This window comes from Dendrobates tinctorius, unplaced genomic scaffold (genome assembly GCF_039654945.1).
Source record: "Dendrobates tinctorius isolate UK_male_01 unplaced genomic scaffold, ASM3965494v1 ptg000070l, whole genome shotgun sequence".
Classification (NCBI taxonomy): domain Eukaryota; kingdom Metazoa; phylum Chordata; class Amphibia; order Anura; family Dendrobatidae; genus Dendrobates; species Dendrobates tinctorius.
In genome coordinates, this window is record NW_027361738.1 from 87,517,261 (window position 1) to 87,540,839 (window position 23,579).

General features: G+C 49.9%; 1 protein-coding gene across 1 annotated transcript in view; it reads left to right on the forward strand.

Annotated features, from left to right (window-relative positions):
* Positions 1–1,589: 1,589 nt before the first annotated feature.
* The window catches only part of GLCCI1 (glucocorticoid induced 1), a 60,298-nt gene continuing 38,308 nt past the window's right edge, over positions 1,590–23,579 (forward strand). The window contains exons 1-2 of the mRNA XM_073582098.1: positions 1,590–1,984; positions 19,094–19,245. Coding sequence (XP_073438199.1) covers positions 1,696–1,984; positions 19,094–19,245 — 441 coding nt within the window. The 5' untranslated portion in view covers positions 1,590–1,695. The remainder of the gene's footprint in view (positions 1,985–19,093; positions 19,246–23,579) is intronic.

Consider the following 23,579-nt stretch of genomic DNA (forward strand, 5'->3'; position numbering starts at 1 on the left):
CGCCTCAGCGCGTTATATGTGTATTATTACAGTACAGGACACGTGTATTACGCCTCAGCACCTTATATGTTTATTATTACAGTACAGGACACGTGTATTACGCCTCAGCGCGTTGTATGTGTATTATTACAGTACAGGACACGTGTATTACGCCTCAGCGCGTTATATGTGTATTATTACAGTACAGGACACGTGTATTTTGCCTCAGCGCGTTATATGTGTATTATTACAGTACAGGACACGTGTATTTTGCCTCAGCGCGTTATATGTGTATTATTACAGTACAGGACACGTGTATTACGCCTCAGCGCGTTATATGTGTATTATTACAGTACAGGACACGTGTATTACGCCTCAGCGCGTTATATGTGTATTATTACAGTACAGGACACGTGTATTACGCCTCAGCGCGTTATATGTGTATTATTACAGTACAGGACACGTGTATTTTGCCTCAGCGTGTTATATGTGTATTATTACAGTACAGGACACGTGTATTTTGCCTCAGCGCGTTATATGTGTATTATTACAGTACAGGACACGTGTATTTTGCCTCAGCGCGTTATATGTGTATTATTACAGTACAGGACACGTGTATTACGCCTCAGCGCGTTATATGTGTATTATTACAGTACAGGACACGTGTATTACGCCTCAGCGCGTTATATGTGTATTATTACAGTACAGGACACGTGTATTACGCCTCAGCGCGTTATATGTGTATTATTACAGTACAGGACACGTGTATTACGCCTCAGCGCGTTATGTGTATATTATTACAGTACAGGACACGTGTATTACGCCTCAGCGCGTTATATGTGTATTATTACAGTACAGGACACGTGTATTTTGCCTCAGCGCGTTATATGTGTATTATTACAGTACAGGACACGTGTATTACGCCTCAGCGCGTTATATGTGTATTATTACAGTACAGGACACGTGTATTACGCCTCAGCGCGTTGTATGTGTATTATTACAGTACAGGACACGTGTATTACGCCTCAGCGCGTTATATGTGTATTATTACAGTACAGGACACGTGTATTACGCCTCAGCGCGTTATATGTGTATTATTACAGTACAGGACACGTGTATTACGCCTCTGTACATTATATGTGTATTATTACAGTACAGGACACGTGTATTACGCCTCAGCACCTTATATGTGTATTATTACAGTACAGGACACGTGTATTACGCCTCAGCGCGTTATATGTGTATTATTACAGTACAGGACACGTGTATTACGCCTCAGCGCGTTGTATGTGTATTATTACAGTACAGGACACGTGTATTACGCCTCAGCGCGTTATATGTGTATTATTACAGTACAGGACACGTGTATTACGCCTCAGCGCGTTATATGTGTGTTATTACAGTACAGGACACGTGTATTACGCCTCAGCGCGTTAGAGCCGTATAAACCTTCTGCTCATTTTGCTGACGTCACTGAACTTTTACGCTACAACCTCCACATGACCCCGCCCCTGACTCCTCGCATCTTTTTTATTGGCTGCGACTCCTACGTCAGGCTTCGAGTTCGTCTTGTGATTGGTTATGACGCACCGCCTGCCGCCGTGAGCTCCGCCCCTTCCCTCCTCGCCGCTGGGTGACAGTTGCCGGCCATTCGGGGGCCGCGGAGGAGCTGCGTCACCGGCGGTGGCGGGGGAGACCGTGCATCTCGCCGCCGTTATGTCTTCCACTCACCCCCGAGTGAAGCGCGGCTCCGGCTCCCCTCCTAACGGCTCAGCTCGCCTGCTGCAGCCCATCCGGGCCACCGTGCCCTACCAGCTCCTGCACAGCAGCCCCAGCCGCTCCCCGTCCGCCTCGGTGGGGAGTAACACCGAGCCGGGGCCACCGAGTCCTTCTCCACCTTCCCCGCTGCTCGCACAATCTCACAGCAGCCCTGAGGCGGCCGGGACCCGGAGGAGGAGGAGCAGCTCCCCGGACAGGAGGAACACGGCGTCCCCCGGGAGCAGAGGTGAGCGGCCGCCTCTCGTGTTACCTCCTGCGAGGTCAGCATGGCGCCGAGCACACGTCCACCGCCTGCATGCGGCCGTGCTGGGCCACAACCGGGGGAGCGGGGCTACGGCGGGCCGCAGGCCGGAGGAGGGAGCTTTCCTCGTGAGAACAGGCCATGTGTGCTCCGGAACCAGCTGGGAGGTCTAGCTCCGGAGTGCAGTGCACGTTCTTGTGGTTCTAGAGCGGGGGGGGGGGGGGCTGGAGTGCAGTGCACACTCTTGTGGTTCTAGAGCGGGGGGGGGCTGGAGTGCAGTGCACGCTCTTGTGGTTCTAGAGCGGGGGCTGGAGTGCAGCGCACACCCTTGTGGTTCTAGAGCGGGGGCTGGAGTGCAGCGCACACTCTTGTGGTTCTAGAGGGGGGCCTGGAGTGCAGTGCACGCTCTTGTGGTTCTAGAGCTGGGGGGGCTGGAGTGCAGTGCACGCTCTTGTGGTGCTAGAGCTGGGGGGGCTGGAGTGCAGTGCACGCTCTTGTGGTTCTAGAGCTGGGGGGGCTGGAGTGCAGTGCACGCTCTTGTGCTAGAGCTGGGGGGGCTGGAGTGCAGTGCATGCTCTTGTGGTTCTAGAGCGGGGGGCTGGAGTGCAGTGCACGCTCTTGTGCTAGAGCTGGGGGGGCTGGAGTGCAGTGCACACTCTTGTGGTTCTAGACGGGGGGCTGGAGTACAGCGCACGCTCTTGTGGTTCTAGAGCGGGGGGCTGGAGTGCAGTGCACGCTCTTGTGCTAGAGCTGGGGGGGCTGGAGTGCAGTGCACGCTCTTGTGGTTCTAGAGCGGGGGGTCTGGAGTGCAGCGCATGCTCTTGTGCTAGGGCTGGGGGGGCGGCTGGAGTGCAGCGCACGCTCTAGTGCTAGAGCTGGGGAGGGCGGCTGGAGTGCAGCGCACGCTCTTGTGGTTCTAGAGGGGGGAGCTGGAGTGCAGCGCACATTCTTGTGGTTCTAGAGCGGGGGGAGGAGTGTGTGTCTGGAGTGCAGCACACGCTCTTGTGGTTCTAGAGGGGGGGCTGGAGTGCAGCGCACGCTCTTGTGGTTCTAGAGGGGGGCTGGAGTGCAGCGCACACTCTTGTGGTTCTAGAGCGGGGGGCTGTAGTGCAGTGCACACTTGTGGTTCTAGAGCGGGGGTCTGGAGTGCAGTGCATGCTCTTGTGCTAGGGCTGGGGGGGCGGCTGGAGTGCAGCGCTAGAGCTGGGGAGGGCGGCTGGAGTGCAGCGCACGTTCTTGTGGTTCTAGAGCGGGGGGGCTGGAGTGCAGCGCACGTTCTTGTGGTTCTAGAGCGGGGGGCTGGAGTGCAGTGCACGCTCTTGTGGTTCTAGAGCGGGGGGCTGGAGTGCAGTGCACGCTCTTGTGGTTCTAGAGCGGGGGGCTGGAGTGCAGTGCACGCTCTTGTGGTTCTAGAGCGGGGGGCTGGAGTGCAGTGCACGCTCTTGTGGTTCTAGAGCGGGGGCTGGAGTGCAGTGCACACTCTTGTGGTTCTAGAGCTGGGGGCTGGAGTACAGCGCACGCTCTTGTGGTTCTAGAGCTGGGGGCTGGAGTACAGCGCATGCTCTTGTGGTTCTAGAGCTGGGGGCTGGAGTACAGCGCATGCTCTTGTGGTTCTAGAGCTGGGGGCTGGAGTACAGCGCATGCTCTTGTGGTTCTAGAGCTGGGGGGGCTGGAGTGCAGTGCACGCTCTTGTGCTAGAGCTGGGGGGGCTGGAGTGCAGTGCACGCTCTTGTGGTTCTAGAGCGGGGGGTCTGGAGTGCAGTGCATGCTCTTGTGCTAGAGCTGGGGGGGGGCGGCTGGAGTGCAGCGCACGCTCTTGTGCTAGAGCTGGGGGGGGCGGCTGGAGTGCAGCGCACGCTCTTGTGCTAGAGCTGGGGGGGGCGGCTGGAGTGCAGCGCACGCTCTTGTGCTAGAGCTGGGGGGGCGGCTGGAGTGCAGCGCACGCTCTTGTGCTAGAGCTGGGGGGGGCGGCTGGAGTGCAGCGCACGCTCTTGTGCTAGAGCTGGGGGGGGGGCGGCTGCAGTGCAGCGCACGCTCTTGTGCTAGAGCTGGGGGGGGCGGCTGGAGTGCAGAGCACGCTCTTGTGCTAGAGCTGGGGGGGGCGGCTGGAGTGCAGCGCACGCTCTTGTGCTAGAGCTTGGGGGGGCGGCTGGAGTGCAGCGCACGCTCTTGTGCTAGAGCTGGGGGGGCGGCTGGAGTGCAGCGCACGCTCTTGTGCTAGAGCTGGGGGTGTCGGCTGGAGTGCAGCGCGCTCTTGGGCTGGAGTCCAGTGCACGCTCTTGTGGTTCTAGAGCTGGGGAGTAGTGCACTTATTCTAGAACAGAGCAGGGTGCAGAGACTTGTGGTTCTAGCTCTGGTGTTGCAATGCATGCACATGTGGTTCTAGAGGAGCTGGGGATCTGGAGTGCAGTGCACGTATTTAGGGTTCTTAGTCAGGGCTGAAACTTGCACTTCTAGATCTGAGCTGGTAGTTTGGAGTGCATGTAACTTGTTTCTTGATCAGAGCTGATGCTTGTATTTCACAGAAATGCACTCCATACTTGGAATGAGCTGGTCTGGAGTGCAGCGTGTGCCCTTGTGGTTCTATGTCAGTAGTGGTGCTTGCTTTTCTAGGAATGGAGCGCAGTGCATACACATGGACTGCTCTGGTGGGTTGGAGACACATGATGGTACTTGAATTTCCAGGTGTAGAGTGCAATGCATGCACTTAGGAGTTCTAGATCTGAGCTGATGGTCTGGGCATCCATGCATGCACTTGCGGTTCTGTAACTGAGCTTGGGAAATGCCAGCGCGGGGCTCTAGGTATGGGCAGGTTGCTGTTATCTGGTTCTGGAGCAAATACTTTGCCTGTTGTTCTAGAACTGCATATGCACATTTAATGTAGATACGTGAATAACATTAGATCTGGCAATACTCCACTCCAGACCCTCAGAACTACAAGTTTCTGACCTGCCCTTGATCCAGAAAGCATTAGTACAGTGTAGTTGTGCTGGGAATCTAGAACAGTTCTAGAGCAGCGCTCCCCGATCTGTGCCCTTCCAACTATTGTAAAACTGCTACACCCAACATGCCCTGGGAAGATGCAGCTGTCAGAGCATGCTGGGAGTAGAGAGCCACATGTTTGAGGTGTGGACTGGTCTGGAATACTTGCTGCTTTATTCTTTAAATTCTAGACATGGCTGGTGTTATGGAATAGGTGGTTTCCCTTTAGGCTGTGTGCACACATTGCGTTTTTTTAAGCGTTTTTTTATGCGTATTTCGGGGTCAAACCGCATCAAAAACGCTTAAAAGAAGCATCCCATTCATTTTAATGCATTTTGGCCTTTTTGTGCCAATGGATGCGTTTTTTACCCGCTAAGGAAACGCAGCATGTTCATTAATTTCCGCTTAGCTCCGCATTTTTGGCTATTTCCTATAGTCCAAAAGACGCACGGAAAAAAAGCATCAACAACGCGTGTTTTCTGGGAAGGAGACCAGTTTCCTGAGCGTTTAAAAACACTAACGTGGGCACGTAGCCTTAAAGCTCCTTTTGATTCTAGATCAATACATACATTTTTCAGATCTAGAATCGTTCTGGCAATATGTCCGTGCTGGTCTTTGTAGGTGATCGCTTACTGCCAGCTTCCAAAGAAGACGCTCACACCTAGAACTCCAGAACACTATTGGTGCATGTGGTGCAGAGCTGTGACGGTCTGGAGTGGAGGTTTCTAGATCAGCGGGAGGTCGGGAACTTAAAAGTTCTGGAATAATTTCAGTTGTAATCTGGAGGTTTGGATCAAAGAACAGGGCTGGCAATAATAAGGTCTGGAATAATCCTCGCTAATAGTTGCAAAACTACTGCACTCTTCCACACAGCATGCTGGGAGTAGTAGTAGTTTTGCGACTGTCGGAGAGCCTCAGGATGGTGCTGGCTCTGGGCGCTCCTCTTCTGCTGTGCCCAGGATTACCCCTGTGATAAACTGCCTGCAGTCCTGTGGAAAACACTGAGCTAATCTGGCTCTGCTACATCTGTGATGTGGCGTTACGTACGACTGCTGGGAATTGCCGCTAGTTAACAATCTCAACCCTGCTATATCTGTGCACCCTGACTGTACACCAGTCCTGGGTGAAACATTGTACAATAGATGTAGCAGAGCTGAGATTTGCTTTATCCCTATTTAAAACCACAAATACTGTAAAGTTAGTGTGCATAGATGGACATGGACTGTATCGCAAACTCAACCCTGCTACATCTGTGCTCACAATGATTTTACAATATTTGTGGTTTTACATAGGATTGGCGCACACTGACCATAGATGTAGCAGAGCTGAGCTTGGGCAGCGGTCCCTGAGGTGAAGCCACAAATACTGTCAAACAGTTATGTGCACAGATGTAGCAGAGGTGAATGTGCGCACTGTTATGTTTTTTTTTCAGTATTTCTGTCTTTACGTGACGCTGCGGCACAAACCCAACTCTGCTATGTCTCTGCACACTTTATTTATACATCATTGGTGTTTTCTCCCTAGGATGGATCGGATGTGTGTAGTAGAGGTGAGTTTTCCTGCAGGCTTATGTTAAAGGGAAGAGTGGCACGTACGGTACGTCGACCCCTGCGCTGTAAGATGATGGCATTATCGGTTTTATATGCTGCCACAACCCCCACCATATCATATCTCACTAGATCTGTCAGAGTAAGCAAACAGCATGGCGGCATCGCAATGTAGCAGAGCTCAGTCTGTCAGCAAAAGGCTTACCGGCAGTCCTATGTAAAGCCACAGACGCTGCATTAGTGTCACGGAGCTTCCAGATTTACATAGGACTGCAGATGAACCTACACCCATCCAGACTGCAAGGAAAGATGTCTGGCTCAGCTCTACTACATCTTCCTGTCCTCGTGCCGCTTTGCGCCGGTCTCTTTAATTGGCGGCTGTGGCTCTGACATCAGTCCCAGGTGGCACCGGCTCTAATAACGTCATCGTACAACCCCGGGGACCGATTTACCGAGGTGAAACCAGAGAGCGCGCTGTAATTAGAACTTCCCACTTAATTGGTCTGTTAGGCCGTCTGAGCGTCGCCTGCGCTGCTGCGGGATGAGTATGATAGTAGCGGGAGATGTTTTTCTTTCCTAGCACTATTTCCCCCCCCCCCATATGTAAGTTACGATTTTCAGGGGTTTAGTTACGAAGGCGCCGACCCCTTGTATTGGCGCCGGCCTGACGATCGTGGTCGTTGGTGGGTATTGGCGCCGGCCTGACGATCGTGATCGTTGGTGGTCAGAATCATCCGGCAATCGGCTTTTCCTTGCAGCAGCCACTACAGGAGACGTGTGGTATTACATGCCGGTCATTCATAGAAGTATGGATCAATCTGGCCTCTAAATGCTCCTAGCTGAGGGTCCGGAGTGTGGGGACCCCCCCCCCCCCGTCCTGAGGTCCGCTGTACACGAGCGTATGTCACAGTCATCCCAACCTGAACTTGCATTCACATACACACTGGCCCCCTGAAGAAGCAACCTTGCGAAACGTCGGGCAAGGGGATCGTCAGCAGCAGCCACCCCTATTGCACAGCCCCACAGCACTGAGTCTATAGCAGGTAATCGACTACATGAATCTTTGGCTCTTACTGAACACTTAGTATACCTGCCTCCTATTGGTGTCTGGTGTTGTAAAGACAATCCATATGCATTATGTGACCTATAAATTACAAGCTTCAGTTTCACTCCACTTTTACTTTCCGATGCTTTCTTTCCTTTTCGTGCACCTTTTATCTTGCTGCTGCTCACTGGCCCCATTACTTGGACGCCCCTTTTTTTTTTTTTTGCCGTCTTTTTAACTTTGCTTCTCAATATTGATATTTAGTGAAGATGATTTTTACTTGTACTTTCGTTTCTCGTCACTTCTTATCTATATGGCACCTACCATAATAGATCACGTTAGTCATATGTTATTGAAGTGCTCTCTGCCTCCTTAAAATATAGGACTATGGGATTAAACACTTAAAAGGCTGTAAGTTCAGGGCGGGAGATATGCGGTCAGGTCGGGCATGACGGACCGTGAAATAAGATCGAGTGGACGCATCTGGAGACGTGGAAATTGATTTTTGCCTTGGCCCGTTCATCTTGGCTGCTGATGCTCTGCTGGTTTGCACAACTTTTTTTTCCTGTTGGAGGCTGCAGGGGGCGCTCTCTATTTTCCACAGACTTTCTGCATCTTGGCAACTGCAGGAGGCGCAACGCTGGTTTTCATAGTCTTCCTGTGTCTAGGCGGCTGCAGGGGGCGCTCTGCTGGATGGCATGGGCTTCCTGTGTCTAGGCGGCTGCAGGGGGGGGGCTCTGCTGGATGGCATAGGCTTCCTGTGTCTAGCCGGCTGCAGGGGGCGCTCTGCTGGATGGCAAAGGCTTCCTGTGACTAGGTGGCTGCAGGGGGCGCTCTGCTGGATGGCGTTGGCTTCCTGTGTCTAGGCGACTGCAGGGGACGCTCTGCTGGATGGCGTTGGCTTCCTGTGTCTAGGCGGCTGCAGGGGGCGCTCTGCTGGATGGCATAGGCTTCCTGTGTCTAGGTGGTTGCAGGGGGCGCTCTGCTGGATGGCATGGGGTTCCTGTGACTAGGTGGCTGCAGGGGGCGCTCTTCTGGATGGCATAGGCTTCCTGTGTCTAGGTGGCTGCAGGGGGCGCTCTGCTGCATGGCATGGGCTTCCTGTGTCTCGGTGGCTGCAGGGGGCGCTCTGCTGGATGGCATAGGCTTCCTATGACTAGGTGGCTGCAGGGGGCGCTCTGCTGGATGGCATGGGGTTCCTGTGACTAGGTGGCTGCAGGGGGCGCACTGCTGGATGGCATAGGCTTCCTGTGAGTAGGTGGCTGCAGGGGGCGCTCTGCTGGATGGCATGGGGTTCCTGTGGCTAGGTGGCTGCAGGGGGCGCTCTGCTGGATGGCATGGGGTTCCTGTGACTAGGTGGCTGCAGGGGGCGCTCTTCTGGATGGCATAGGCTTCCTGTGTCTAGGTGGCTGCAGGGGGCGCTCTGCTGGATGGCATGGGCTTCCTGTGTCTCGGTGGCTGCAGGGGGCGCTCTGCTGGATGGCATAGGCTTCCTATGACTAGGTGGCTGCAGGGGGCGCTCTGCTGGATGGCATGGGGTTCCTGTGACTAGGTGGCTGCAGGGGGCGCACTGCTGGATGGCATAGGCTTCCTGTGAGTAGGTGGCTGCAGGGGGTGCTCTGCTGGATGGCATGGGGTTCCTGTGGCTAGGTGGCTGCAGGGGGCGCTCTGCTGGATGGCATGGGGATCCTGTGGCTAGGTGGCTGCAGGGGGTGCTCTTCTGGATGGCATAGGCTTCCTGTGTCTAGGTGGCTGCAGGGGGCGCTCTGCTGGATGGCATGGGCTTCCTGTGTCTCGGTGGCTGCAGGGGGCGCTCTGCTGGATGGCATAGGCTTCCTATGACTAGGTGGCTGCAGGGGGCGCTCTTCTGGATGGCATGGGGTTCCTGTGACTAGGTGGCTGCAGGGGGCGCACTGCTGGATGGCATAGGCTTCCTGTGAGTAGGTGGCTGCAGGGGGCGCTCTGCTGGATGGCATGGGGTTCCTGTGGCTAGGTGGCTGCAGGGGGCGCTCTGCTGGATGGCATGGGGTTCCTGTGACTAGGTGACTGCAGGGGGCGCTCTGCTGGATGGCATGGGGTTCCTGTGACTAGGTGACTGCAGGGGGCGCTCTGCTGGATGGCATGGGCTTCCTGTGTCTCGGTGGCTGCAGGGGGCGCTCTGCTGGATGGCATAGGCTTCCTATGACTAGGTGGCTGCAGGGGGCGCTCTGCTTGATGGCATGGGCTTCCTGTGTCTAGGCGGCTGCAGGGGGCGCTCTGCTGGATGGCATGGGCTTCCTGTGAGTAGGTGGCTGCAGGGGGCGCTTTGCTGGATGGCATGGGGTTCCTGTGACTAGGTGGCTGCAGGGGGCGCTCTGCTGGATGGCATGGGCTTCCTGTGTCTCGGTGGCGCTCTGCTGGATGGCATAGGCTTCCTATGACTAGGTGGCTGCAGGGGGCGCTCTGCTGGATGGCATGGGCTTCCTGTGTCTAGGCGGCTGCAGGGGGCGCTCTGCTGGATGGCATGGGCTTCCTGTGTCTAGGCGGCTGCAGGGGGCGCTCTGCTGGATGGCATGGGCTTCCTGTGTCTAGGCGGCTGCAGGGGGCGCTCTGCTGGATGTCATAGGCTTCCTGTCTCTTGGTGGCTGCAGGGGGCGCTCTGCTGGATGGCATGGGCTTCCTGTGTCTTGGTGGCTGCAGGGGGCGCTCTGCTGGATGGCATGGGCTTCCTCTGTCTAGGCGGCTGCAGGGGGCGCTCTGCTGGATGGCATGGGCTTCCTGTGTCTTGGTGGCTGCAGGGGGCTCTCTGCTGGATGGCGTGGGCTTTCTCCATCTTTTCAGCTGCATATATGTATATTAATAAAATGTTCGCGCAGCCGTCCTCTTTAGCTGACACCACGATTTTGATATTTAACACAAATGACTTGAAATTGGGACACCTCTTCCGCCAGTAAATTGCGTAATTCCTTCCTGTCCTGAGCATCGGGGACCAAAGGTAGAAGTTTATATTTTCCAGGCCATGTGGTCAGTGTAGGAGGAAGGATATACTGGTGTGCCCTGTAGCTGCAGCAGTCACAGTACTCGTTCCTCACTTAGTAAAATTCTCTGGGCGAGTTCTTGAAAGCTATAGACTCTTGTTCTTAACCAATAACATGTGAAATTCGTTTTATTTTTGGTGAATAAAGTTGCACTAATTTTCACTCTACAATCTTCATTCCTTCATTTATTTTCAGACCCCTGAAATGCAGTCTGCCATCTGATCTAAGAAGTTTCAGATGTCTCTCACCTGTGATACATGCTGGATCTCTCTCCCCCCAGTAATATAGGCTGGATCTGAGCTTTGCCTGTGTCTCTCTCTCTTCCAGTAATATAGGCTGGATCTGAGCCAGTCTGTCTTTCCCAGTAATATAGGCTATATCTGAGCCTGCCTCTCTCTCTCTCCCGGTAATATAGGCTGGATCTGAGCCTTGCCTGAGTCTCTCTCTTCCAGTAATATAGGCTGAATCGGAGCCTTGTCTGGATCTCTGTCTTCCACTATTATAGGCTGGATCGGAGCCTTGTCTGGATCTCTCTCTTCCAGTAATATAGGCTGGATCGGAGCCTTGTCCCTCTCCCTCCTCTGTAATATAGGCAGGATCTGAGCCTTGTCCCTCTCCCTCCTCTGTAATATAGGCTGGATCTGAGCCTTGTCCCTCTCCCTCCTCTGTAATATAGGCTGGATCTGAGCCTTGTCCCTCTCCCTCCTCTGTAACATAGGCTGGATCTGAGCCTTGTCCCTCTCCCTCCTCCGTAACATAGGCTGGATCTGAGCCTTGTCCCTATCCCTCCTCCGTAACATAGGCTGGATCTGAGCCTTGTCCCTCTCCCTCCTCTGTAATATAGGCTGGATCTGAGCCTTGTCCCTCTCCCTCCTCCGTAATATAGGCTGGATCTGAGCCTTGTCCCCCTCCCTCCTCCGTAATATAGGCTGGATCTGAGCCTTGTCCCCCTCCCTCCTCCGTAATATAGGCTGGATCTGAGCCTTGTCCCCCTCCCTCCTCCGTAATATAGGCTGGATCTGAGCCTTGTCCCCCTCCCTCCTCCGTAATATAGGCTGGATCTGAGCCTTGTCTCTCTTCCTCTCCCTCCTCCGTAATATAGGCTGGATCTGAGCCTGTCTTTCTCTCCCAGTAATATAGGCTGGATCTTAGCCTTGTCCCTCTCCCTCCTCCGTAATATAGGCTGGATCTGAGCCTTGTCTCCCTCCCGCCTCCGTAATATAGGCTGGATCTGAGCCTTGTCTCTCTCCCTCTCCCTCCTCCGTAATATAGGCTGGATCTGAGCCTTGTCTCCCTCCCGCCTCCGTAATATAGGCTGGATCTGAGCCTTGTCTCTCTCCCTCTCCCTCCTCCGTAATATAGGCTGGATCTGAGCCTGTCTTTCTCTCCCAGTAATATAGGCTGGATCTGAGCCTGTCTCTCTCTCTCTCCCAGTAATATAGGCTGGATTTGAGCCTTGCCTGGGTTTCTCTCTCCCACCATGGAGTCTCTGTTGCAGCTCCCCAGTGCCTGGTATTGGGTGGATATGTAATAGAAAGGAAGGAACCCATTTAACAAGGCAGATGAACCATAAAGGACAACAATTCCGTGCTCAGGTGATACACGGCCTTCGGAACGACTATTTGTCTTAGCAGGATGAGCTTGTGCAATGCTCTGCAGGTTTCTTGCATTATGTGGCGGTTGCACACTTCCTCCGTCCGGCGTGCTGTTACTATGACTGTGTTGGTGTTTATTGTTTGAGTTTGTAACCGCTGTCAGTGTAGAGATTATAATGAGAACTTAATGGCCGGCTCGTCCTGGGGTTAGGAACCGACAGGCACTTATTGTGTAAGACTGTTCTGTTCCTGGCTGCGTGTTCAGTCATTGTGTGGGTGTTTTTTTGTTTTTTTTTTTTATATATACATTTTGGGAATACACCACAAGTGTGTGATAAAAATGCACTGTGTGAATGAGTTTTTGAAAATCTCATTGGTTTTGCTGCTGTTGTAAAACCTTGTGTTTTTCCGCATGAGAAGAATCAACAGTAAAAATGCAACGTGAACAAAGCCTTTTTATTTTACAAAAATATCTAAAGTTTTTTTTTTTTTTTGCATCCATTACATCTCCTATATTGTCGGCATTCTGCTTCCTCAGACTGACAAACTTGTCAAGAAATGTAATAGAGTCCCCATAGAAGTGTACGGGGCTTTACACCACCTCAATAAACAGAACGCCATATATCTACTCTTCTGAAGGGGTATCTGGCACTTTCCAGTTACCAGCAGGCATCGAGGAGCCCCCTCCACCCCGGCAGACATTGCGGTCCCCGGCAGGCATCACAAAGCCAAATCCCCACCACCACCCGGCAGGCAAAGAGAACTTTTGGCCAAACTGAGCATGCATATATGTGCAGAGGGGGCGAAGAAGGGATAGCTGTTGGCAAAATGAGCATGCACGTGTGTTGGAGGGAGAGCGGGTCAGGAGACAAACGTGGTGGCCAAACTGAGCATGCATGAGGGGATCGACACTATTGAGCGTTCCTCGTACACCCGCTAAATCCTGTGTGAGCACGGAGGCCTCTGACCCCTAACAAGGCTCTAGAGGTACGATGTGTCCCTGTTGGAGGAAAAGTTGCAAAATCTCGAAGAGAGGTTAGCTACGTTGAAGATCATTAAGGAAGGTGAAGAGTTCTTGGACAGAGCAGAATTATCTCTTCATGTTACAGAAAGAGAAGAAATTCGAAGTGCACCTGAAGAAACAGAGGAATGGAGACATGTGACCCAGAGAAGCAGGAGGATCAGGAGGCAGTCAGCACCCATACTGCTCAGAAACCAGTACCAGGCTCTCACGCAGGAAAACAATGAAGAAATACATCAGGATAAGACTTTGCCAACAAGCAGCAACCTTGTACGCCTTCAGAGTCCTCCTGGATGGAGAAAGAAAAATGTTGTGAAGAAGAAACGGAGAGTGGTGGTCATGGGGGATTCCCTGTTGAGAGGAACTGAGGCCGCTATCTGCAGACCGGATATAACTTCTAGAGAAATGTGTTGTCTTCCAGGTGCAAAAATTAAAGATGTGTCTGACAGGATATCAGGACTCTTCAGACCTACAGATGACTACCCATTCCTGCTACTACATGTGGGGACAAATGACACTGCAAGAAACGACCTGGAAACCATCTGCAGAGACTTTGAAGACTTAGGTAAGAAAGTGAAAGAACTGGGAGCGCAGGTGGTCTTCTCTTCCATCCTCCCAGTGGATGGCCATGGAACAAGGAGGTGGAATAAGATTCTGCAGGTGAACAACTGGCTACGTCGATGGTGCCGTCAGCAACGATTTGGATTTCTGGATCACGGAGTGAACTACTTATACGATGGACTACTTGCTAGAGATGGGGTGCACCTTACGAAGACTGGTAAGCATGTATTTGGAAGTCGCCTTGCTACACTTGTAAGGAGAGCTTTAAACTAGAACAACATGGGAAGGGAAGCAAAAGACCAGAAAAAGCCATACACCTGACAAATGCTATTGAGAACTCTGCTATTAGAAGTGGAAAGGAAGAACAAAGACGAAAGAATCTAATTAATAAAAATATTGGAGAAAGAGAAACCAATCACAAACTAAAATGTTTCTATACTAATGCACAAAGCATGGGCAACAAACAAGGAGAATTGGAACTACTAACACAGGAAAAGAAATATGATGTCATTGGAATCACTGAAACTTGGTGGGACAATACACATGATTGGAATACAAGACTAGAAGGATACAACTTATTTGCAAGAAACAGACTTGATAAACGAGGAGGAGGTGTCGCATTGTATGTTAGAAACGCGTATATCTGCACAGAGATTGAAGCTTCAGAGACTGGGAGTTCTGTGGAAACTGTTTGGGTAAGAATACAAGGACAGAACAATGGAAAGGACACCATTGTAGGCATTTACTACAGGCCGCCTGTGCAAGCTGAAGCTATGGATGAACTCTTTATGCATCAAATGGCCAAGTTCTCCAAAAAATATGACATAGTTGTCATGGGAGATTTCAACTATCCAGACATTTGTTGGGAATCTCTCTCAGGCAAAACTAACAGGTCAAGGAAATTCTTATCCTCTCTTGCTGACAACTTTATCTTCCAAAAGGTAAGGGAGAAAACAAGGGGAACTGCTACCTTGGATCTAATCCTTATAAACAGGGAGGAAATGGTTGAGGAGGTAAAAGTGGCTGGGACCCTAGGAGGTAGCGACCATGCTATTTTAGAATTTTGGATAACTAGAGGCGGAAGACCTGTGAAGACTCAGACGTCAAGGTTAGATTTCAGAAAGGCAGATTTTAAGGGATTCAGAAAGAGAATTGGAGGGATCCAATGGCTGGATATCCTTAAAGACAAAAATGTCCAGGAAGGATGGGAAATCTTGAAAAATGAAATTCTCAAAGCACAGTTGTTAACAATTCCGAAAAGAGGGAAGAATAGGAAGCAGTTAAGGAAACCAGGATGGATGAACACAGAACTTAAGCACATGCTAAAAAGGAAGAAAAAAATGTTTATAAAATGGAAAGAGGGAGGCATATCTAAAGAAGAATATAATGCTGTCTGCAGAACCTGCAGGGCACAAATCAGATTAGCTAAAGCTGAAAATGAATTGAGGCTTGCAAGAGATGTCAAAAGCAATAATAAAGGATTTTGGGGATATGTCAAAAGAAAAAGAAAAGACAAAGATGCTATAGGATTTTTACAGGATGAAAATGATGAAATGGTAAGACAGGATGTTGAGAAGGCTGAACTTTTAAATTCCTATTTTGCATCTGTTTTCTCTCAGAAAGGAAATGTAACATCAACTGTTATTCACTGTCCTATTAAGGGAATAGAAGAATCCAGGATATCTATAAACAGAAAGATAGTGAGGAAACACTTAGCTAGCCTAAATGAATTCAAGTCTCCAGGTCCAGATGAATTACACCCCAGAGTACTGAAGGAGATAGCAGAAGAAATTTTTGAACCCCTCTCTATAATCTTTGAAAATTCTTGGAGAACAGGAGAAGTGCCAGAAGACTGGAGAAGAGCAAATGTTGTTCCTATCTTCAAAAAGGGGAAGAAGGTGGACCCAGGTAACTATAGGCCGGTGAGTCTGACTTCTATACCAGGAAAGATCTTTGAACAAATTATTAAACAACATGTATGTCAATACCTGGATAAGAATGAAGTGATTAAACAGAGTCAGCATGGGTTTGTAACTAATAAGTCATGTCAGACTAACTTAATTTCCTTCTATGACGGTATCACTGATTGGGTGGATCAAGGAAATGCTGTAGATATAGTATATCTTGACTTCAGCAAAGCATTTGACAAAGTCTCTCATACAATCCTTATTGAAAAAATGATTAAGTATGGAATGGACAAGGCAACTGTTAGGTGGATTCATAACTGGCTTAGTGATCGGACCCAAAGAGTGGTCGTAAATGGCTGCACATCCAGTTGGAAGAATGTCTCAAGTGGGGTACCACAGGGCTCTGTCCTGGGCCCTGTATTGTTCAACATCTTTATCAACGATTTAGATGAAGGCATTGAGGGTAAACTGATTAAATTTGCTGATGACACAAAGCTAGGAGGGATAGCTAATACTAGAGAAGAGAGAGAGAGGATTCAAAAAGATTTAAATAAACTGGAGAAGTGGGCAGCAACAAACAGAATGGTTTTTAACAGGGAGAAATGCAAAGTACTACATCTGGGCAATAAAAATGGAAAAAGCATATATAGAATGGGAGGAATAGGGCTAAGTGACAGCACATGTGAAAAAGACTTGGGTATACTAATAGATCACAGACTGAATATGAGTCAACAGTGTGATGCAGCAGCAAAAAAGGCAAATGCAATTCTAGGATGTATTAACAGAAGCATACAGTCTAGATCACGTGAAGTCATTATTTCCCTCTACTCCTCTTTGGTCAGACCTCATCTGGAATATTGTGTCCAGTTTTGGGCACCACATTTTAAAAAAGACATCAACAAACTGGAGCAAGTTCAGAAAAGAGCGACCAGAATGGTGACCGGTCTGCAAACCCTGTCTTATGAGGAAAGGTTGCAGGATTTGGGAATGTTTAGTTTGCAAAAGAGAAGACTGAGAGGAGACTTAATAGCTGTCTACAAATATCTAAAGGGCTGTCACATTGTAGAAGGATCAACTTTATTCTCATTTGCACAAGGAAAGACTAGAAGCAATGGGATGAAACTGAATGGGAGGAGACACAGATTAGATATTAGAAAAAACTTTTTGACAGTTAGAGTGATCAATGAGTGGAACAGGCTGCCACGAGAAGTGGTGAGTTCTCCTTCAATGGAAGTCTTCAAACAGAGGCTGGACAGACATCTGACTGGGATGATTTAGCGAATCCTGCTTTGAGCAGGGGGTTGGACCAGATGGCCCAGGAGGTCCCTTCCAACTCTACGATTCTATGATTCTATGATTCTATGATTCTATGTGGCGGGTTCTCCATGTGGCACTATGCAGGCCTCACGCATGTGGCTCCAGGGTCTCTCCCACCCATTGCAGGCGCTGTGCTGTCCCACTGTCTCCCCCCAAATAACCGTCCCCCGGCTCTCCTCCCATCAGATGACTGCATTTATGAACGCTGCTCGGGCTCCTGCACGTTCTGTATTTTTTCGGATGTCGTCCCCCCACTTCTCGTGCTTCAACTTGCAGTTTTTACAAGGGCATGCCTCAGTCGGCCCAGTGCACTTCTGCTTGAAATAATAGGGGGCACCTCTGGGGTGGAAAGTTCGACCAAGGTCTGTGTGAAAAGAAATACCCAAAGAGCTCACATGCCAGAGAGGAAAAAGCGATGCCGCCCTTGAGAAAAATCGTTAAGAGCGTCGTGGTGGAGCGGGTAGGAGCCAGTAGAGCAGAGCTGGCCTATAGGACAGGTGACGCTGAGCCGAACTGGTCGTATTCGTGCTTTCATGGCAAACTCGCCTCTGCTACGTGTGCAGCCACACGCAGGACCAGCTTCTGTCTGCTGAGCAGATGGAGGAGTCAGGCCACGAGGCTTGCAGTTTGGCATATGCCGACTGATAATCCCTGCGGGCCGTCTGCAGCGGCTGGAGGGGTCCAGATGGATGTCATCCAGCTTTCCCGCAATCCAGCATGGCGCTTGTGTATAGGCAATGCAGTGTTGCGTATCATGTTCGGAGCAGTCAGTTATTTGTCAGCTGGTCCCATTTTTGGGGTCAGGCCTGACTGTAGTGGACACACGGTCCCTCCTCTCCAGACATGCTACCGGTGTCGGCAGCCGCTTTTCTTATACCGCCGCTGCACCGTTATAACGATTACCGGGCCTTTAATGCGTCGGATGAGTCAGGGGAGCGTTCTGCGAGCATACACCCGTCTTTCACATGTCGTGGGTGCATTTAAGAGATACTGTTCGACTTGTGACTAATCCCGCTTTCCTTCCTGTTCTGCATCTTCTCTCGTATAAATTTGCAATACGGTTTCTTACATTAATTGTGTAACTTATTACCTGCAAGTCGCCATCAGTCTGTCTGCAATTAATAAGGAAAATCTGACTCTGCAGCCTGAGAGTGTGCGTGCCATCAGTCCGAGTCTAGGAAAAGGATGCGCCCACCAGACCTCGCCGTCTGCAGCATCTCTAGCCCCCGATGCAGATGTGCTGCCGAATTACCCCTTAATGACCTGTACAGAAAAAAAAAAATTCTCCCTGTGAACATATGCACGGCTTCTCGCGGCTCGGCCATGCACGTTCTGCTCAGCAGAGTGTGCGTGTGTTTCCCATGGGTACAGAGGAGTAACTCTGACAGACGCTGGAGCTATAAAGGACCGTTGGTTGATATTCCACATCTCCGATGTTTCCCATACCCCGGCATCAGTTGGCGGTCCCCCATATACATTAGACGGTCAGTCGATCTCGCCAGAATAGTCACATTGCTCTCCGGTTCCTGTGGGGGATGTTCTCTCTTATCTCGCCTGTGATCCAGCTCTGCCTGTTGCCGATATGTCCGGCAGTATCTGCACAGTCAGCCTGCCGCTCCGGGCTGCTTACAACATATTACTAAGCAGATTTTCCTTTTTTTTTTTCTTTTTTTTCTTCTAATTTTATATAAAATTAAAAAAGCTAAATGCAACAAAATCCTTATCTCGTCTTTGTGCACCATTGCAGTGGTGAAAATCGGAGGATGGCAGCGATGGCCGACAGTCTCATAGACAGCAGCGTCGGTGTCCCTGGTCGGCTCGGGTCACGGGCCCGCTCTGGCCAGGCCGGGATATGCAGCTTTTATTTCTGGTTATGATTTGGACATGGGGCGGGAGGTTTTTATTGCAATTTTTAAGCAAAATTCTGGAGTGTTTTGCTTAATCTTTAGTGTCTGTAACGTACTTATAGTGACATGAAGGCGTCCACCGGGAGGTTTTATTTATTTTTTTGCATGAAAATGCATGATATGTCCGAGTGGAAATGTTAAAAAAAATAAACAAAAACCTTTATCCCTAATTTGAATGGTTTCTTTCTTCCACAGCCGACCGGTCAAATTCCCATCACCTCAGAACATCCAACACCATCAGGCGGACTTCTTCTCTGGACACCATAACTGGACCGTATCTGAGCGGCCACTGGCCTCGGGACCCTCATGTTCACTACCCATCGTGTATGAATGATAAAGCCACACAGGTAACCGTCTCCAGACTTTCTGCACCTTCTCCGCTTTCAGTTGTAGGTTTGGTCAGAGCAGGGGGTGGCCTTGGTGGTGGCGGCTTCACGCAGTGCTTATCTCTTGTAAACCCACCGCAGCTCCTCTGAAGATGAAGGGAGCCAGATCTCGGTCTTCGGGGCACATCTTCTCACTGTGGGAGCAGATTACAGCAGCCTTTTGACAATCTATGTGGAGTGACTGCTTTCTAGTAAGTGTTGATCTCACCCCAGTACTGTATTCACAGCTACACTGCTCAGTGCTGCTGTATAATGCCCTCCATCTGGCTGCTCCTGAGCATTTGCGTCATAGATTCAGGTGAGTAGGATTCTATCGTGTGTGTCTGTGTATGGGAGACAACATCGTAGATGGTCCCCATTTACTGATCAGTTGTCTCTTGAGCTAAAATGGCAGCTATGAAAGCTGCCCCTGTTCATAATTTGGTTTCCCTTCAGCACCCTCCAGAGGTGAAATGAAGCATTACACATCCATATTGAAATCCATGGATGTCTGGAATGAGAGGTGCTTTATAGACCTCTATTATTGGGGTCATGCCAAGATTGTATGTCATCAGGGAAGGGGGATAAGCTACTGGTCGTTGAGGGGGACTCGGTCTGCTCCAATACAATGGAGCAGCGGCCACACATGCATCTATTGTAGGAGAAGTCTATGGGTGATCTGTCAGCCCCATTGACCAGTAGATGTTTTGGGAGTCGTGGGGAAAGGGTGGGGGGATATGGAAGAAAAAATTGGCTTTAGTCTCCATATCCTGAGCCAACCTCTTTTGATGGCTTGTTTCGTTTGCAAAGTAAGCTGTAGGTTTTATAGATGACACTTTGGGGTCCATATGCATTTTAATTAAAGGGAAGGTGCCATCCAAAAAAATTTTTTTTTCAGCAGTTGAAAAAATGTAAAGAATTAATGTTTACATTTTCTTAAATATTATAATTTGTTTTTAATTTTGCAAAATATGAAAAATAATTTTAAAAAGTTTGGCATTTTCACTTAACAGTAGGGGGAGCAGCTACTGAAATTTGGCACAAAAACCTAGTGTACAACTAGCTTACATTACTGCCCTGCAGTAATTATGGGCAGAATCTGCTGACATGGGTGTGGTGTCACTCCTCTCCTCCCTCACACTGCTCTCCTGAAATACTATGTGCTGCTGTCGCCCTGCTCCTTTCACCATACATCAGGCCCCTGTCGTCTCGCTTTCACACATCGCCAGGACAGGATCTGAGGAGAGGAATGGGGTCTTCGGTCACTGAGGATGGCAGGCAGCAAGGATTCTGGGAGCAGGGTGACAGCAGCACAGAGTATTTCAGGAGAGCAGTGTGCTGGTCTTTGGGGGTCACAGAGGGAGAGATATATGGGGGAGGAGCAGGGTGACAGCAGCACAGAAATCCAGGAAACATTTCTGCTGATTGATGGCTCGTTCTGATCCAGACTTTGCATGCAAAGACCCCATTCCCCTCCTCAGATCCTGTCCTGACGATGTGTGAAATTGAGGCGACGTGCGCAGTCCGGGGTGATGCTGGGAAGCAAGATGGGGGGGGAAATGTAGCCATACAGTAACGATAAAAATGAGACCCCTCTCTTCAGCAGCCTCACTAGCCCTCCCCTGACCCGTGTGCAGGTGCTCAGCCAGAGCCACCCCAGAATGGGTCCCTTTTTAGCAGATAATACTGCCATAGTGTTCTCACATAATACCGCCATATACTTCACACATAATACCGCCATATACTTCACACATAATACCGCCATATAGATCATACACAATACCACCATGTAGATCATACATAAAACCAGCAGGGTGACAGCAGCAGAGTATTTCAGGAGAGCAGTATCACACAGGATAGGATTAGATACACAGCTCAGCAGTCCGTATCACACGGAATAGGATTAGATACACAGCTCAGCAGACAGTATCACACGGGATAGGATTAGATACACGGCTCAGCAGTCAGTATCACACAGGAGAGGATTAGATGTCCAGCAGGTGGCCAAGTGTTTTGAAAGAGCAGGGGCAGCTCCTCCTATGTTTTGCAGGGGCTGCAGCTGGTCGAGTGTTTTGGAAAGAGCAGCTCGATCTCCAGGAGCTTGTCCTGTGTCCTCTCCTGCAGCTGGTATGTGCAGAGTGGACATCCAAGCCCTGTTGTGGTGGAACAGTACAGCATCCAGGGCTTGCAATAGTCTAAATGGAGCTAAAAGGAAAGCACTGGGCTCTAATAAGATGGCGCCTGGCCACACCTACAGCTGTGACTAGAGCTGCCCACAGAGGTGTGCCCAGTTCACTCCTGATGCTGCTGCAATGGCTCACATAGGGTCGGGAGCCGACTGTTATGTCTTATGCCCAGGGACTGCCGTAAATGAGCATGGAAAGTGTCGTTCAGCAGCCAGAAAGGTAAGATGGCAGCCCCCAGTGGCTGCATTAGTACAGTAAAAAAACAAACCATACACACCACTGAGTCAAGCTTAGGGGACAATATCTTTTTATATTTTATTTTTTACATTAAATTATGAAATAACACGGCACCTTCCCTTTAAGGAGGTGAGATAGCAAAAAATAAAAAATTGCAAGTAACCCCCTGTCCCATTCCTAATGTGCTGTTATCGTGTGCAGCGACCTCGGCTTCTGTGAATGGGGCGGATGTAGCTATGGGGCGAGACTGCCTCCTGGAAAAGAAGGAATTCGCTAACCCAGGGGACCCTCTTATCGTGGCTTATCCATGGAGGTCAGCGGGCCACTATTGGGTTCTGCAGGATCCCCATCGGTGGAGGGGGATAATGTCTGATAATGTCTTAGTGACTTGAGAGGCTTCTTTAATATTTCACACCGGCTCACAATCAGTAACAGAATAGTGGCCGGCCTTCCTGCAGCTCCTCTACAGTGCGCCCCGTCTTCCCTGTTACATGTTTAATGTGCGCGGCTGCAGCTAGAATGTCTCCTACAGAACCTGTCGGCTGCCAATAAATCTCTCTGGACTTCATTTACAGATAAAGACATGGAGGGGGGGGGGGGGGAGATCCCCATTTCTCTTGTTTTGCTTGAGGGGATGGAGCTGGTCACAAACAAAAAGCTTCATTGTGTTACGCACCGCCCCCTGAGGTTTTTGTGTACACAGTAACTGCACCAGCAGAATAGTGAGTGCAGCTCTGGAGTATAATACAGGATGTAACTCAGGATCAGTAATGTAATGTATGTACACAGTGACTGCACCAGCAGAATAGTGAGTGCAGCTCTGGAGTATAATACAGGATGTAACTCGGGATCAGTAATGTAATGTATGTACACAGTGACTGCACCAGCAGAATAGTGAGTGCAGCTCTGGAGTATAATACAGGATATAACTCAGGATCAGTAATGTATGTACACAGTGACTGCACCAGCAGAATAGTGAGTGCAGCTCTGGGGTATAATACAGGATGTAACTCAGGATCAGTAACGTAATGTATGTACACAGTGACTGCACCAGCAGAATAGTGAGGGCAGCTCTGGAGTATAATACAGGATGTAACTCAGGATCAGTAATGTATGTACACAGTGACTGCACCAGCAGAATAGTGAGTGCAGCTCTGGAGTATAATACAGGATGTAACTCAGGATCAGTAATGTAATGTATGTACACAGTGACTGCACCAGCAGAATAGTGAGTGCAGCTCTGGAGGATAATACAGGATGTAGCTCAGGATCAGTAATGTAATATATGTACACAGTGACTGCACCAGCAGAATAGTGAGTGCAGCTCTGGAGTATAATACAGGAGGTAACTCAGGATCAGTAATGTAATGTATGTACACAGTGACTGCACCAGCAGAATAGTGAGTGCAGCTCTGGGGTATAATACAGCATGTAACTCAGGATCAGTAATGTATGTACACAGTGACTGCACCAGCAGAATAGTGAGTGCAGCTCTGGAGAATACAGGATGTAACTCAGGATCAGTAATGTATGTACACACTGACTGCACCAGCAGAATAGTGAGTGCAGCTCTGGGGTATAATACAGGATGTAACTCAGGATCAGTAATGTAATGTATGTACACACTGACTGCACCAGCAGAATAGTGACTGCAGCTCTGGGGTATAATACAGGATGTAACTCAGGATCAGTAATGTATGACTCCACCAGCAGAATAGTGAGTGCAGCTCTAGGGTATAATACAGGATGTAACTCAGGATCAGTAATGTAATGTATGTACACAGTGACTGCACCAGCAGAATAGTGACTGCAGCTCTGGGGTATAATACAGGATGTAACTCAGGATCAGTAATGTATGACTCCACCAGCAGAATAGTGAGTGCAGCTCTGGAG